General features: G+C 54.5%; 2 protein-coding genes across 13 annotated transcripts; both read right to left on the reverse strand.

Annotated features, from left to right (window-relative positions):
- Nucleotides 1-1,176: 1,176 nt before the first annotated feature.
- Nucleotides 1,177-7,261, reverse strand: LOC117676649 (uncharacterized). Of its 5 annotated transcripts, none has more exons than XM_034436279.3 (12): nucleotides 7,120-7,261; nucleotides 6,401-6,561; nucleotides 5,804-5,861; nucleotides 5,345-5,492; nucleotides 4,962-5,024; nucleotides 4,595-4,666; nucleotides 4,156-4,209; nucleotides 3,125-3,175; nucleotides 2,832-2,885; nucleotides 2,309-2,362; nucleotides 1,878-1,916; nucleotides 1,177-1,340 (listed from the first exon to the last, which is right to left on the reverse strand). In XM_034436279.3, the coding sequence occupies exons 2-12, from the start codon at nucleotides 6,554-6,556 to the stop codon at nucleotides 1,307-1,309; spliced, it is 783 nt and encodes a 260-aa protein (XP_034292170.2). In that variant the 5' UTR covers nucleotides 6,557-6,561; nucleotides 7,120-7,261; the 3' UTR covers nucleotides 1,177-1,306. The 5 variants fall into 5 exon arrangements, with proteins under 5 accessions (XP_034292170.2, XP_034292167.2, XP_034292171.2 ...); XM_034436276.2 differs by lacking the exon at nucleotides 7,120-7,261 and adding an exon at nucleotides 6,861-7,082; XM_034436280.2 differs by lacking the exons at nucleotides 2,309-2,362; nucleotides 7,120-7,261 and adding an exon at nucleotides 6,861-7,082.
- On the reverse strand, nucleotides 7,156-12,622 carry ANAPC2 (anaphase promoting complex subunit 2). 8 transcript variants are annotated; one of them, XM_087879672.1, is made up of 13 exons: nucleotides 11,884-12,622; nucleotides 11,666-11,798; nucleotides 11,382-11,556; nucleotides 11,162-11,281; nucleotides 10,932-11,049; nucleotides 10,619-10,800; nucleotides 10,384-10,525; nucleotides 10,091-10,166; nucleotides 9,727-9,930; nucleotides 9,242-9,461; nucleotides 8,764-9,002; nucleotides 8,251-8,481; nucleotides 7,156-7,268 (listed from the first exon to the last, which is right to left on the reverse strand). In XM_087879672.1, exons 1-12 carry the CDS (start codon nucleotides 12,498-12,500, stop codon nucleotides 8,269-8,271), a joined length of 2,439 nt encoding a protein of 812 aa, XP_087735798.1. In that variant the 5' UTR covers nucleotides 12,501-12,622; the 3' UTR covers nucleotides 7,156-7,268; nucleotides 8,251-8,268. The 8 variants fall into 8 exon arrangements, with proteins under 8 accessions (XP_087735798.1, XP_087735797.1, XP_087735799.1 ...); XM_087879671.1 differs by having other exon boundaries at nucleotides 7,156-7,290; XM_087879673.1 differs by lacking the exon at nucleotides 7,156-7,268 and having other exon boundaries at nucleotides 8,093-8,481; nucleotides 10,932-11,001.
- Nucleotides 12,623-12,818: the final 196 nt, after the last annotated feature.

Genomic DNA, 12,818 nt, shown 5'->3' on the forward strand with positions numbered 1-12,818 from the left:
CGGGTTCCCCAACTGCATTCCCAATGAAGATGCCAGCTGAGCAGAGGCCAAAGCCTGGTTCAGTTTCCAACTGAAAGGACATAGTGACACAAATGAATCTAACCTTTGCTCTTTGCTTCTGTTAAAGAAGTTGCTTGTACTACCCTGTTTCCCCCAAAATAAGACACCCTCTGATAAGCCCAATCGGGCTTTGGAGCACATGGCAATAAGGCCAAGCGCTTATTTCAGGGTTCAAAAAAATATAAGACAAACGGTCATGTTTCCGGGGAAACATGGTATTTTGCTATGGTTAGGAATCATTTGTTAGGAATTCATTCTGTAGGAGAATTGTATCCTTTTCTATCTGGTTTCTCGGTTCTGTCATTTGCTTCAAAGCTAGGCACGTCCTTGGAAACCGTTCCCAGGAACATCCTGCTTCAGGGGTGAAATCCAGCAGGTTCCGGAGAACCGGTAGTGGAAATTTTGAGCACTTTGGAGAACCAGTAGTGGAAATTTTGAGCACTTTGGAGAACCGGCAAATACCACCTCTGGCTGGCCTCAGAGTACAGTGGGAATAGAGGTTTAAGAATATCCTTCCCCCAGGAGTGGGGAGGGAATGGAGATTTTGCAGTATCCTTCAGCTGCCACACTCACCAAGCCACACCATGCCCACCAAGCCACACCCACAGAACTGGCAGTAAAAAAAAATGGATTTCACCACTGTCCTGCTCCATAGATAAGGAGGGCTGCCTAGGAGCACAAACACACAAGGACAAGGGATACTCTGTAAGATAGCAAAGCATGGAGAGGGACGGGGCTGAACAAAGAATGCTTTAAAAATCACGTTGGTGACGAACCTTTGCCTCTGATTGGATTAACTTTGTTTTTATCAGCGTAAAATGTATATAATACTCTGAGCCACTCTTGCAGGGTGTGCCTATTCCTTACATGCATTTTGTCTATACATACATTTTGGATAGTTTTGTCACCCAGACTTTGGCCAAATAAGATATTTTTTTGCAAGCCTCGTCTCGAGTCTCACTCTCTTTGGCATCTCAGTGGCTCAGGGAAACTTCTGGGACCTTACACAACTTAATAAAGCTTTGTAGGGATGCAAAATGCAACATATCATAACACGCCAAGCCAAACTTCTCACAAGAAATGGGTTCTGTGGCACATGCAGCAAAATCAACGGACTAAGAGGAATTAAAGCATGGTTTAATAGGAAGGGAGTCCCCATGGTCCCCGCCAGAGGAGCCACTTTGCAGCCCAAGGACTCCGAGGAAAAGTTCATACAGCGCATCAGCCCATCTCCGGGGTGAGTCTCCTATTCCACTTCTTCGTAAATGTGATTGTCACGTCTGTTAAACAATGAGATGGAGAAAGAAAAGCCAATATGATATGGTGCCTGTTTTTTCACACTCCAGGACATATTTCACACAAGACAAGATCCATGGATGGGCAGAATAATTTTGCACATTAAGGGACCAGAACAGCATAAAATACTTTCAGCAAAGATTTGCACCAATACAGTGACAGTTCTATCTTCAGTTCCTCTTATAATGGTTCCAAAAAAGAAATTTGCATGCTGGATTGACATTTCCTTCAAGCTATCCAACTATACCATCAAGTTCCCTTTCCTGACTAGTTCTACCCAGTTCAGATCCCATTAATGCAGAGGTGAAGCATAGATGCATGGCTTTTTCCTTCTCTTTGCCTTTTAAAGACATGATGGTTTGTACAAGTCTACCCTCTTCCTCCCAATGCCTTGTCTCCTGAAACCTGAGTTTCCCTCTGACCATTTTGGGTCAAGGAGAACATATTTGGGGAAACATTTCCACACAAAACAGCTGATCCAGCCTGCCCATCTCCCATAGTCCCAGGAAGTGCTAACTCACCCTTGAGGTGTCATCCCAATCTCTGGGGAGCCTCCCGTTCTGGGAAGGAAAGAATGGTAAAGAGCATCCTATTAGGGAAGGTGCTAAATAACCAGAACTTTTGCTGGAAGGATCTGGGATAGGAAAGCTGAGAGCTTCCTATCTCCTCCCCTTGGGCAGCAAGGAAGGCAGCTCAGCAGCTGCAAAGAGGCTGGGGGTGACCAGGAGACCACCTCTTTCTTCTGATCAGAGTAACCAAAAATCTAGCTGCTCTATTCACTGGCTACAGGTTCACAGAGATGACATTCAGGCGCAAAGCCCCTTTTCTGCTTGGCCTCAGTTGACATGGCCGTGCTACAATTCCCCCAGGCATTAATTACTAGTCCCTTCTAGGCCTCTGCAGGAGGAAGAGCTCAAAAGAAGGAACACTTCTTTCATTCCACAAAACTTACACAGCTGTAGGCTCTGACTCTTCCACATTCACATACTTCTTTGCTGAGGGAGGGCTGAAATACAGATGGATCCTGCTGGATGAGAGCAGTCTACCAGGCACTCAGGTGTCGGTGGTAGTTAAGGTGCCTTCGGGAAGTCCAGACTACAACTTTCTCACTTCTGTTCCTCCTTCCCAGCCCACCGACAAATCTACTGATGGGCGGCTACTGGACATGGAGGCTCTAAGCTGTTGTAGCTAATGCTGCAAAGTCCAAACAGGCTCCCCAGAACCAGAGCACATAGGAAGTTTACCTAGTAGCTCACAGGTACAAGTGTACATACAGGAAAGGTTTCCTTAAGGGGTCAGGCACATTGACAGAAAATGAAACACTGAACATTTCTCAGTAAAAATGTCGAGTTTCTTCTACACGAGGTCAGCTTGTGATCCCTTGTTAAAGGAGGTCCTAAATAGGACAAGCAATGCCTTAGCTGTGGCCTTTTATCGGATAATTTAAAACTTCATCTCAGGTCCCTCACACTCACCTTGAAAAGGGCTGCACCTTTTCGGGAATTATGTACTCCCTCTCCATGGGGGTCCTGGAAGCAGAAGGAAATGATTGCAGCAGCCAAGGAGAGAGGGGGACGGACCACGAGGGCTGGGGCTCGGCAGGATCTCTGCTCCAGGGCTACCTAGAGAGGCATCTGCCAAAAGGATTCTAAACCCAGACGAGGAATCTGCTCCCGGCTTTTAAAGAGCAAATACATTCTGCACAGGGAAAGTGCAGCTGCCCCCCCTCCGCCCCCGTTTTCCCAGCCCCCCCCTTCTTCCTACTGACTTGGGTGGCGATGATGCACTTAAGCTCTGGTAGTGGTGATTCTGATGGGTTCTGAAATGAAAAGAACACAACGAATAGCTGTGGGGCCGTGGGGCTGGACCTCCGCAGGACAACTGGTGCTTCTGGTTTAGCAGAGAAGGCACCCTCGTGATCATTTGTTAACTCTAACTTTGACTGCCATCCCTTTAAGAGGAAGCGGAGGCAGTTGAGCCTGGAGGGAATGGCTGCTGGGTGAAAAGAGCTTGGCCTGAGCCAGAAAGCATCCACTCCTAACTTCCTTGCTCCTTCAAAAAAGGCTGCAGCACCTGATTTTTAATGGTGCAAAGAGAAGCCAAGAGGTTGCTCTGCTTCTCAGCGGTGGCCCGAGGGCACATTGAGACCCACCTTCGGTTCTGAAGGGGTGAAATGTAAAATTTGTCACTACGGTTCTGTGGGCGTGGCTTGGTAGGGGGTAATGTGACTGGGTGGACTTGGCCAACTTTTTTTTTTTTTTTTTTACTTTTAAAAGCATTTTTCTGCAACCTCTTCGGCCAAAGAGTTGTAGAAAAAATGCTTTTAAAAGGCTCTGACGATCCCAGCTGAGTTGCCTGATCATCAGAGGCTTTTTTTTCTTAGAGGTTATAGAAAAAATGCTTTTAAAAGTAAAAAAAAAAAAGCCTCTGATGATCGCGTGGCTCAGCTGGGCATAAGGGGGAGCAGGGATTTTTGCTACCGGTTCTCCGAACCACCCGCTGCCATCGCTACCGGATAGGGTGATCTGGTCCAAACCGGGAACATTTCACCCCTGGCTGAAGAAGACCTTTCCCTCACTAGTGCCCCACAAGATCCCCAAATACTGTCAGAGAGCATGACTTTGCCACCAAGCAAGCCCTTCTCTCTATATTTTTTCCTCTTAAAACAGCATTTCTACCACTTGCCTTGAGAAGCCTAGACAAAACATAAAAGCAGCTCTGAAAGAGTTGCCAAAGAGATGCTTTTTTTCCAGGGCATCCCATCCCTCTGGCGCTTCCCATCTTCTCTCCCTGACCCACCTGGGACCAGGATTCAGCTCATTGACACTCAGGTAGGCGTCCTCTGTGGTATGCCTGAGGGGGACAAGAATGGGCTTCAGTGCTCCAGCAGAGAAAGGGGCCAGCTCCTCCCACCTCCTCCTTACCCCACCCTTGAATTAAGCACCCAAATCCCACACGGGGAGCAATCGGCTGTTTTCTGAATCAGCTATATCCATTTCTCCTGATGTAAAGCCATGCGCCCGAAATTAATGGTGCTAATGAAGACCCTTTCAGACCACCTTGGTTTCTGCAAAACATTCTCCCCAGTAGCTTTAAAGCAGTCACTTGAGACTGCTCAGGGGCCAAATCCCGAGGCTCAAAATCCACACTGAAATAGTTACTCATTGTGTCTGGGCTATAAAGGAAGAGCCTCTTAAAACCAGGCTCCTCTGAAGCCAATGCCAGAACTGTTACTCACGGGGTGGCTGGACGGAGGCGATCAGAGCCATGTGGCTTCATGCTCATGTATGTACGCTCTGGGCGAGGAGGTCTGCAAGTGGAGGGCAAGAATGCAAGAGGTCTGCATCCATCTTTGGCACACACTTTCCCTCCCTCCCTCTCTCCCTCCATCGCTGAGGCCTAAGGGAGAAAGAAGCAGCAAACCAAGCTTCAGGCAAGGACCAGTTGTCTGAGCACACAAACGCCTCGGCTGGCTAACCAGTTTTCTTCATGATGCTGAAGTCTTTAGATGAGACCACACTGGTAACTTCTGGCACTTCAGTTGCTCAACCTGGACAATCCAGATCTCGAGAGACCCCCACCCCACCTTGGTCTGATTCACTTACGGGATAGGAGGAAGAAGCCTTCTGGAAGAAGGATAATTGGTTTTCCCTTCCTTCCCTGTTTTCCTTGAGACAAACAGAGAAAAGACACAAAAACGCTGGGGAGTGAGATGGAGGCACTGAGCAACCCTGGGCCACGAGATCACTCCTCCGGCCTGCAGAGTTTGCTTCACCATCTCCATCTGGGAAGCCATTGATCCTCAGGCAGAACCAGGAGGAGGGCAAAGGGCAGGTGGTGGAATCTGCTTGCAATGACTGCAGAGCCCAGGGAAGATCTGGCTGGTTCCGGCCCCCAGAAGGCTTCTGCAGTAGGTCAGTGGTGGCAGCAGGATGGAGACCCGACAACCAGAAGAGGCCAGGCCTTCCCTCCGGCCTGCAAGACTCACCTTTGCTTATGCACCACCCGCAAGACGCAGACCGCCACCACCAGAAGGACAGAAGTGGAAAAGAAGCCCAAGAAGGCTAAGGCGGCCACAATCACTGCCAGGGTCCCTTTGGCCAGAACTTCAGGACAGCTACCCTCAGCTCTGCCCACTGAAGGCACGTGAAGAGAAGCACAATCAGGGCCAGGAGGGGCACCCTCCCCCACAACTCTTCCGTGGCCGGATGCCCTCTCTGTAGTTGGGGGCACCGGGCAGCAAGAGACAGAAACTGTCCTCGGAGGCTGCTTCCTGCCCTCCCAGCAAGTTCTCTTCTTGGTTCTCAGTGGAGCAAAGCCACTCTTATTCCTGCTCCTCCAAATGTAGGAGCGAACAAAGCCACACCAAATTCCCTGGACCACGGGGAGGAAAGGGGTGCAAAAGTCCTCCCTCTCCAAACCACAGACAGGAGGGAGAAGCCCTTACTGGGGATGGAGATTTGCCGGTGGCCAGCTTCCACGTGATCTCCAGCGTCTTCGGGATACTGTTGGGATAATACTGGGTTACAGATTCATACCAGGCCACCCACTGGGGCAGGGTTTGCATTTTAGGTCTCTTCTTCCAGGTCTGTCCTTCCAAACAGTGGTAGGTTTCAAATTTCTTTACTACCGGTTCTATGGGCGTTGCTTGGTGGGTGTTGCTTGGTGGGCGTGGCAGGGGAAGGATACTGTAAAATCTCCATTTCCAACCCACTCCAGGGGAAGGTTACTGCAAAATCCCCATTTCCGCCAGATCAGCTGGGACTTGGGAGGCAGAGAATAGATGGGGGTGGGGCCAGTCAGAATTTTTACTACCGGTTCTCTGAACTACTCAAAATTTCCGCTACCGGTTCTCCAGAACTGGTCAGAACCTGCTGAATACCACCTCTGCTTCCAACCCTCCTGCCAATGCTGTCACCCCCACAGCACAGGGACTGTTACTTGCCCATTTGGAAGTACTGAGATTCAAAGGGGGCAGCTGCCATGGCCCCTAAACTAGATTGCCATAGCGGACATTTTGCAGTGAGTGCTCCAAGAGGCTGACCTTCCTTACGGCTCTTCGAACAATCCGCTCACTGAATCCTCCTTCTTTGTCCTCCTCCTCCTCCTTCCAGGCATCTTCCAGAGAGGCAACTATTTTCTTTTTATGTTTTGGGTGGAATTTGGCTGGATGATCTCTTGAGGCCTCTACCCTGCTCATTCCCACTGCAAATCAACGGAAGAATAATTCTGAATGCAAAAATGTAGATTTGGCCTGTGTTCTTCCTTAACACACACACGAACACACACACACACACACACACACACACACATACAAAAATCTATATATTTTGTGTGTTTGTCTCCCCTCCAATTGTGGCCTGCTTACAGATATCTCAAATGTTGATGCGTATCGGGGTTACAAGCGGACCCCAATTGAATGCCCAAATACTTAGCAGCATGTCTGACCCCAGGATTTCTTCCCAGCCCCAAACCCAAGTTGGATGATTAGGCCCATTCCTCACATGAAGCCAAGGAGAGGACGCTTATGATGAACAGGCAGGCAAGTTGCATCCTGGAGCTCTTGAGCCCAACCTCTCACCATCTCCCAGGAGCCCTGAAAACATGCCAGGCCTCCAGCTAAGCAGAAAATCCAAGGGAGCCTCTGTGACCTCACAAGGTCCCAGAACATTGGCCAGCCAATGGGCAGCTCCAGCGGGCCTCTTCCCAGCCCAGCAGCAGCAGTCTGTCCCCCCTCCTCCCAAGGAAGCCTCAGAAAGCTACCTCAGTCCTGCATGGCAGCCGGTTGTTCTCCGTTCCTTTTCCCACGTCTTCTTGTTCTCCTTCCATCAACTGCCTTTGAGAGCTCTCCATCTCCCCAGCGTCCGATTCCTTCCGGCCTTCCTGCCAGCCCAGCTCGGCTTCAATCAGCGCTTTGTGACAAGCATTTGGGGACTTAAAAGAAGGCTTTGCTGATACACATGTCTACGAACAACAGAAGCCCTCCTGCCCAAGAGAACTTCTCCTTCCCAGAGCCAAGGGCCTCCCGAGGACCACATCTTAGCTCCTGGGATTCCCCAGAGAGGGGGAGGGAGAGAGCTCCCCAGAGTGTCAGTTTTGGAAGCCATTTTGTTTTTCTTTTAGCTTCCTGACTGCCAAATATGTTAGTCTAGGAAATTGGGAGGAGTGGTGGAAGAATAGCCATAACAACATCCTTTCTTCTGGGAGACAAGGACATTTGCCTGCACCTGGATGGGAGTGACTGGGGATTGTCTCCAGTTGAGCCTGAAGGATGGATTGGACCATGCAATGAACTTCTGGGTGTGCAGCAGGGTTGTGAACTTTCAACTGGGTGGGGAAAACCTGGAACCTTCCGATTCGGGTTTTCCCAGATGTGCCAACATGACATCTCTAATAAAGTGTAACTTTGAGGAGCTCATTGCCTTGGAGTTTTATTTCGCTAGGGGTATTTTTGGGAACCCTGACACAGAGCTTCGTCCCTTTCCCCACCTCTCCGGTATCCTGTCAATGAAGAGGCTGTGCTCATTGGCAAGAAGCATGTGATAAGAAACACATCACAGGTGGGCAAGGAAGGCCCTTCAGAAGAGAACGAGAGAACCGTCCAGCCTACCACCCCAGCCGTGCCGATATTCTGCAGAGGGGCTGGAGGGAAATGTTGGCAAGGAACCCAGTTGCCAGAGGGAGCAAGCCAGCTTGCCCGATTCACAGAGAAAAAATACACCGCACTCCCAATGGCTCAAGGGAAGGCACTTTATTATGAACCAGGAAATCCATCAAAACAAATGCTTTGTTAGCAGCCCCTTGGGCTGTGCGCACACCCCCACACCCCGTGGTCACATGCACCAAGGCGAAACAAGGCAGCATCACAGGCCAGAGTCTGAGGGTGACCCACACCTGTCAGGAGTGAACAGATCAGTTGCAGCTTTTGGGCAAGCGGTAGACTCCCTCAAAGTAGCTGAGCTGCTGGTCTCGGACCTTCTTCTGGAGGAAGGCCTGCAGCTCCTGGATGTCGATCTCGGTCACGATGGGGCCCGTCATCACGAAGATCTTCAGCATGCTGTGGATGCGCTCCACGGAGAGACACTCCAGGTTGGTCAGCATCGCCTGGATGTAGGTCCAGAAGACCTGCAAAGGGGGCACAAGGACACAGAAAGAAGGTTGAGGCAGAGATCAGAACACTTGCGTGGCGGCAGCGGCGGCCGAACACTGCAGGGCTCTGAGTCAGATGCTTCTGGGACCACACCAGCCCTGAGCTGTAAGGTGACCACTGTGCCCGGACAAGGGAGGGTCACTCAATCGAGGGCCAGTGCTCAGACCCTGGCTGCTCTCTGGCTTTCCTTCCTTAGCCAGGACGGTCAGTCCTGGTCCACGGTGGGAAGCCTCCTCCCTCCTTCCCCAGATGAGCACCTGCAGTTCCTCCTCCTTCTGGTCCGCCTGGGAGGCCATGGCTGAATCCTCCCCCTCCTCATCACTATCGATCAGCACCAACTTCTTGGCCTGGTCCTTCAGCTCCTCCTCGATCACCGTGAAGGTCCCAGGGGGCTCCTCCCACAACACCCCTTGCTGCAGCCAGAGGGTCATCTTGCGCCGCAGGGAGGCCTCAGGTATCTTCACAGCTTCACTCAACTCCTCTAAGGTCCACGTGCCTGCAAAGGAGGCATCCACCCTGCTTAGGGCCTCAGCTCGAGCCCAGCAGTGCCGCCTAAGGAAGGGTCCCCAAGGAGGGACCCAAGACTTTGGGGCCAAGGCAGCACTTTGGCCCAAGAAGGAAGGCCCAAGAAGGATCTCCTGGTAGGAAACCTTCCCTCCATCTACCTTGACACTGCCAAATGCGTCCCTCCCCATGGTTGGCTCATATGACCCACATCTGTGTATGAACGCATACATGTCTGAGGGTCCTTCCCTGGAAGATTAGGAGTTCCCTTTGTGGGAGAAGGGCAGAAGTTGGAGGCTTTCATGGAGCCAGAAGCCCTACTTTTCTCCTGGAAATGCAGGATGATAGCTGCGTGCACCGGCGACACAGACAGGGAGATCGTACGGTCCGCCAACTCCAACTCCAGGTCCACCAAGCCCAGGTGATTCTTCCAGTTTAAGGTCCTCATGGCCTGTGAAGAAGCCACCAGGGAGAATGATGATTACTCAGCTGAAGGACTGGAAGCTCCTGGCTGGCGGCCCAACCACATGTCTGTTCCACACATGAGCAGGATGTCCTGGGCGAAGGGAGAGGAAGATGGCAAGAAAGGAATAGCTGAATCCTAGAAGGGAGCTAGGCTGCATCCGGAGGAGAAATGGAAGGCCTCCTTGGTGGTTGGCTGCCAGCTGCGGAAGAGGCCCATGGCTGCATTTCCTGCAGATGGAGGACTTGCCTACCTTCAGCTTTTCGTACTTCTTAGTGTAGGCCTCCATGGCCTCCTTGATCAGCCCTGGGAGCTCCAGCTTCTCCTCCTTCAACGGGGGCCAGAACTCACTGGAGAGGATGGTGGCCTCAAGGCTGAAGGAAGGCTTTTCCTGCTCCGGCAGCTTCTGCTCATCATTACGAATGTTTGCATTGATACGCCGAGAGTCCCCCATGTCCTGCATGGGAGAGATGGAAGGGACGGAAGAGATGGAAGGGACGTCCGAGCTCAGCTGGACAGGCCACAATGGGGCCTTTTTGTGGGCCCCTCCAGCCGAGTAAAATCAGCCTTTGGAGGGACCAGGGTGGTCTGGTAACGCCTCTATAGGGAGCACCTACTTTTAGCATGACCTCACAGTCGTGCATCTGGGCCTCTCCAAAGCGCCGCTTCAGCAGTTCAACATTGCGGATCTCCCTGAAGCGAGAAGGAAGGAAGGACTGTTCCTGAATCCTCTGCTGCTCACATTCTGTAGAGGAGACTCTCTACCGGCAGCCCCTGCAGAGGAGCGGCAGAGAAGCTCCACCTGCCCCACAACCCTTCTTATCCCTGGCCGCAGCAGAGCAAAGGGTGGCCTTCTGGCTCACAGGGCTGCCTTCGCTCGCTCTGCCTCAGGGGATCTCTTGGGCCTCACCTCTCGACGTTGTAATTGCATTGATGCAGCAAGCGGTCAGCCAGCAGTGTGCGGTACTCACTGATGAAGAGGTCTTTGTTGCCATAGATGCCCACCAGCAGGCTGATGATGTCTGAGGAACGGTGCTTGGAACTGGAATTCCCTGGTAGGAGGGGACGTATGGGCAGAGGTCAGAAGCATTGCAGACCCGGTTCCCTTCTCCCAAAAGGGTCTTCCAACCGCAGCCCCAACTCACCTCGATCGGCATAGACTGGTTTGGGCACCCAGTCCTCGGGATCGGAGTCCTCCTCCTCGCTCTCTTGGTCATTCTCCAGCGTCACCGGGTCAGCTTTGGAGAGCTCATTTGCCAGCTCACCCAATCCTTCAGCATCCCCCATCAGACCTGCCACAATCTGCCGCACGGTATCCTCCCTGGTCCTGGGGCGGGGGGAGGGGGGGGAGCGGCTGATGGTCTACCACCAAAACTAGAGCCGCCAATCCCGACGTCACATCAGTGAAAGCAAGCCAGGGCAGCCAGAGAGGCGCCAATGCCAACCGGCCCCTCTCACCTCAGGTATTTCCGGATGGGCTGACAGGCCACTCCCAGGATCACCGTGGAAGAGTCCAGCTCCTGCAGGGCTTTGATGGCAGAGATGTAAAAGGTGATGATGTCTGCAGTGGCCACCCCTGGAACAGAGAGAGGAGGAGGGGGGAACCCAGATGCGAGCCTCCCTCAGGGAGGCCAAGAGGAAACGCCGGGCAGAAGCAAGCGAGGTCGGTCGGTCGGTCGGCCACCCACCAGGATGGAGGAGCCGTTGTTCCAAGGCGCTTTTCAGGGAGGTCAAGAGCTGCTGCCGCTGATTGGTCCTTTCCAGGCAATACTTCAGGTCTTCCACTGCCGGCTTCGACTCCGGGAAATCTGTACCAGAAACCAGGGCAGCGGGAGGGAGGGTGAGGAAGGGCACCCAGCGCTGCAGGCAGGACGCTCAGCGGCCAGAGAGGCTCCCACCGGGGCTCACCGCGGATGATGTTGAAGAGTTCCTCGATGCGCAGGCTGGCATACCGGTGGTAGAACCACCCCTGGACGTAGTGGCGCCATCGCTCCAAGGTGCTGCTGGAGGCCGGGCTGAGCAGGGCCGCGGCGGTTTCTTGCAGAAAGATTGTGCTGAGCCAGCCGGTCGCCTTTTCGATCCACTGGGGGCAGGGCACAGAAGGCGCGACCCTTTAGCCCGGAGGGACTCAGGGGGCTGGCTGGCACAAGCTGAACGGGGAGGGCGGGGAGATCGGCCGCCCGGCCGCCCACCTCTTGGAACTCGCCGAGGAAAGAGCGCTCGTACGCGGCCCGGCAGCGCCTCTCCACGCGCTCCTCGATCGTCTGGTGCAGCAGGTGGGTCACGGCGTCGTCGCTCAGCCGCTCCAGCAGGTTCAGCTCGTGGCTGCGGGGGACAAAGACGCCGCTCAGAAGCCCCGCCGCCCATCCGCCCCGCCCGCCCGCCCGCCGGCCGGCCGCCCGGTACTCACAGGATGGCGGTGAGCTGCTGGAACTGCTCCGTGAACAGCGGGCAGCAGCAGGGCTCCTCCCCGCCGCCGCAGCCCGCGCCGGCCGCCGCCGCCTCCTCCTCCTCCTCGGCCCCGCCGCCGCCGCCGCCGCCGCGCTGCCCCATGTAGATGCGGAAGCTGCGCTCGTAGAAGCGGCGGACGGCCTTGCGGACGTCGGCGGGGGCGGAGATGACGAGGACGGCAGCCAGCACGCTGTCGCCTTTCTCGCGCGGGCCGTCCGGGCCGCAGAGCCCTGCCGCCCGCAGCCGCTCCTCCAGCAGGCCCAAGCCGCGCAGGTAGGGCTCCAGGCGGCGGCGCAGCAGCCCGAAGGTCTCCCCCAGGCGCTCCCCGCCGGCCCGGCCCCAGAACTCGGGCGCCAGCCGGGCCTGCAGGTCCCGCTGCATCACTTCCAGCAGCCACTCCTCCAGGTCCGGCAGGAGGCCCAGGCTCTCCAGCACCGCCGCCGCCGCCCGCAGCTCGTCCTCCGCCGCCGGGGCCTCCGGACTCAGACCCAGCGCGGCGGCCGGCACCAGGGTGGTGCTTAGGGCGTGCCAGGCCGCCGAGAGCTCCTGCCGGCTGGCGGGCGGCCGGCCGGCCATCGGAGGAGGAGGAAGCGGAGACGCAGGGCGTGAAGGCGGCGGCGTTGCAGAGCTACAAGAACGAGCTGCTTAAACGTAAGCCGGGCGCGGTCGAGGGGGAGAAGCGGCGGGAGGGGCCGTTCCCGGGAGGCCCTGATCCGCGGCGCCCTCCCTCCCTCCCTCCCTCCGCAGGCACCGAGGAGCTGTGCGCCAAGAGGGACGGAACTGATCCGGCAGGAGAAGGTTGCAAGTTGCAGGGCCACCTCCGCCTGCTGGCCCACAGGACGGCCTCCCGCAACCAGTTCCACAAGACCGTCGCCGAGACCGAGGCGGCCTACA

This window comes from Pantherophis guttatus, chromosome 16 (genome assembly GCF_059756535.1).
Source record: "Pantherophis guttatus breed Tessera chromosome 16, ASM5975653v1, whole genome shotgun sequence".
Taxonomy (NCBI): Eukaryota; Metazoa; Chordata; class Lepidosauria; order Squamata; family Colubridae; genus Pantherophis; species Pantherophis guttatus.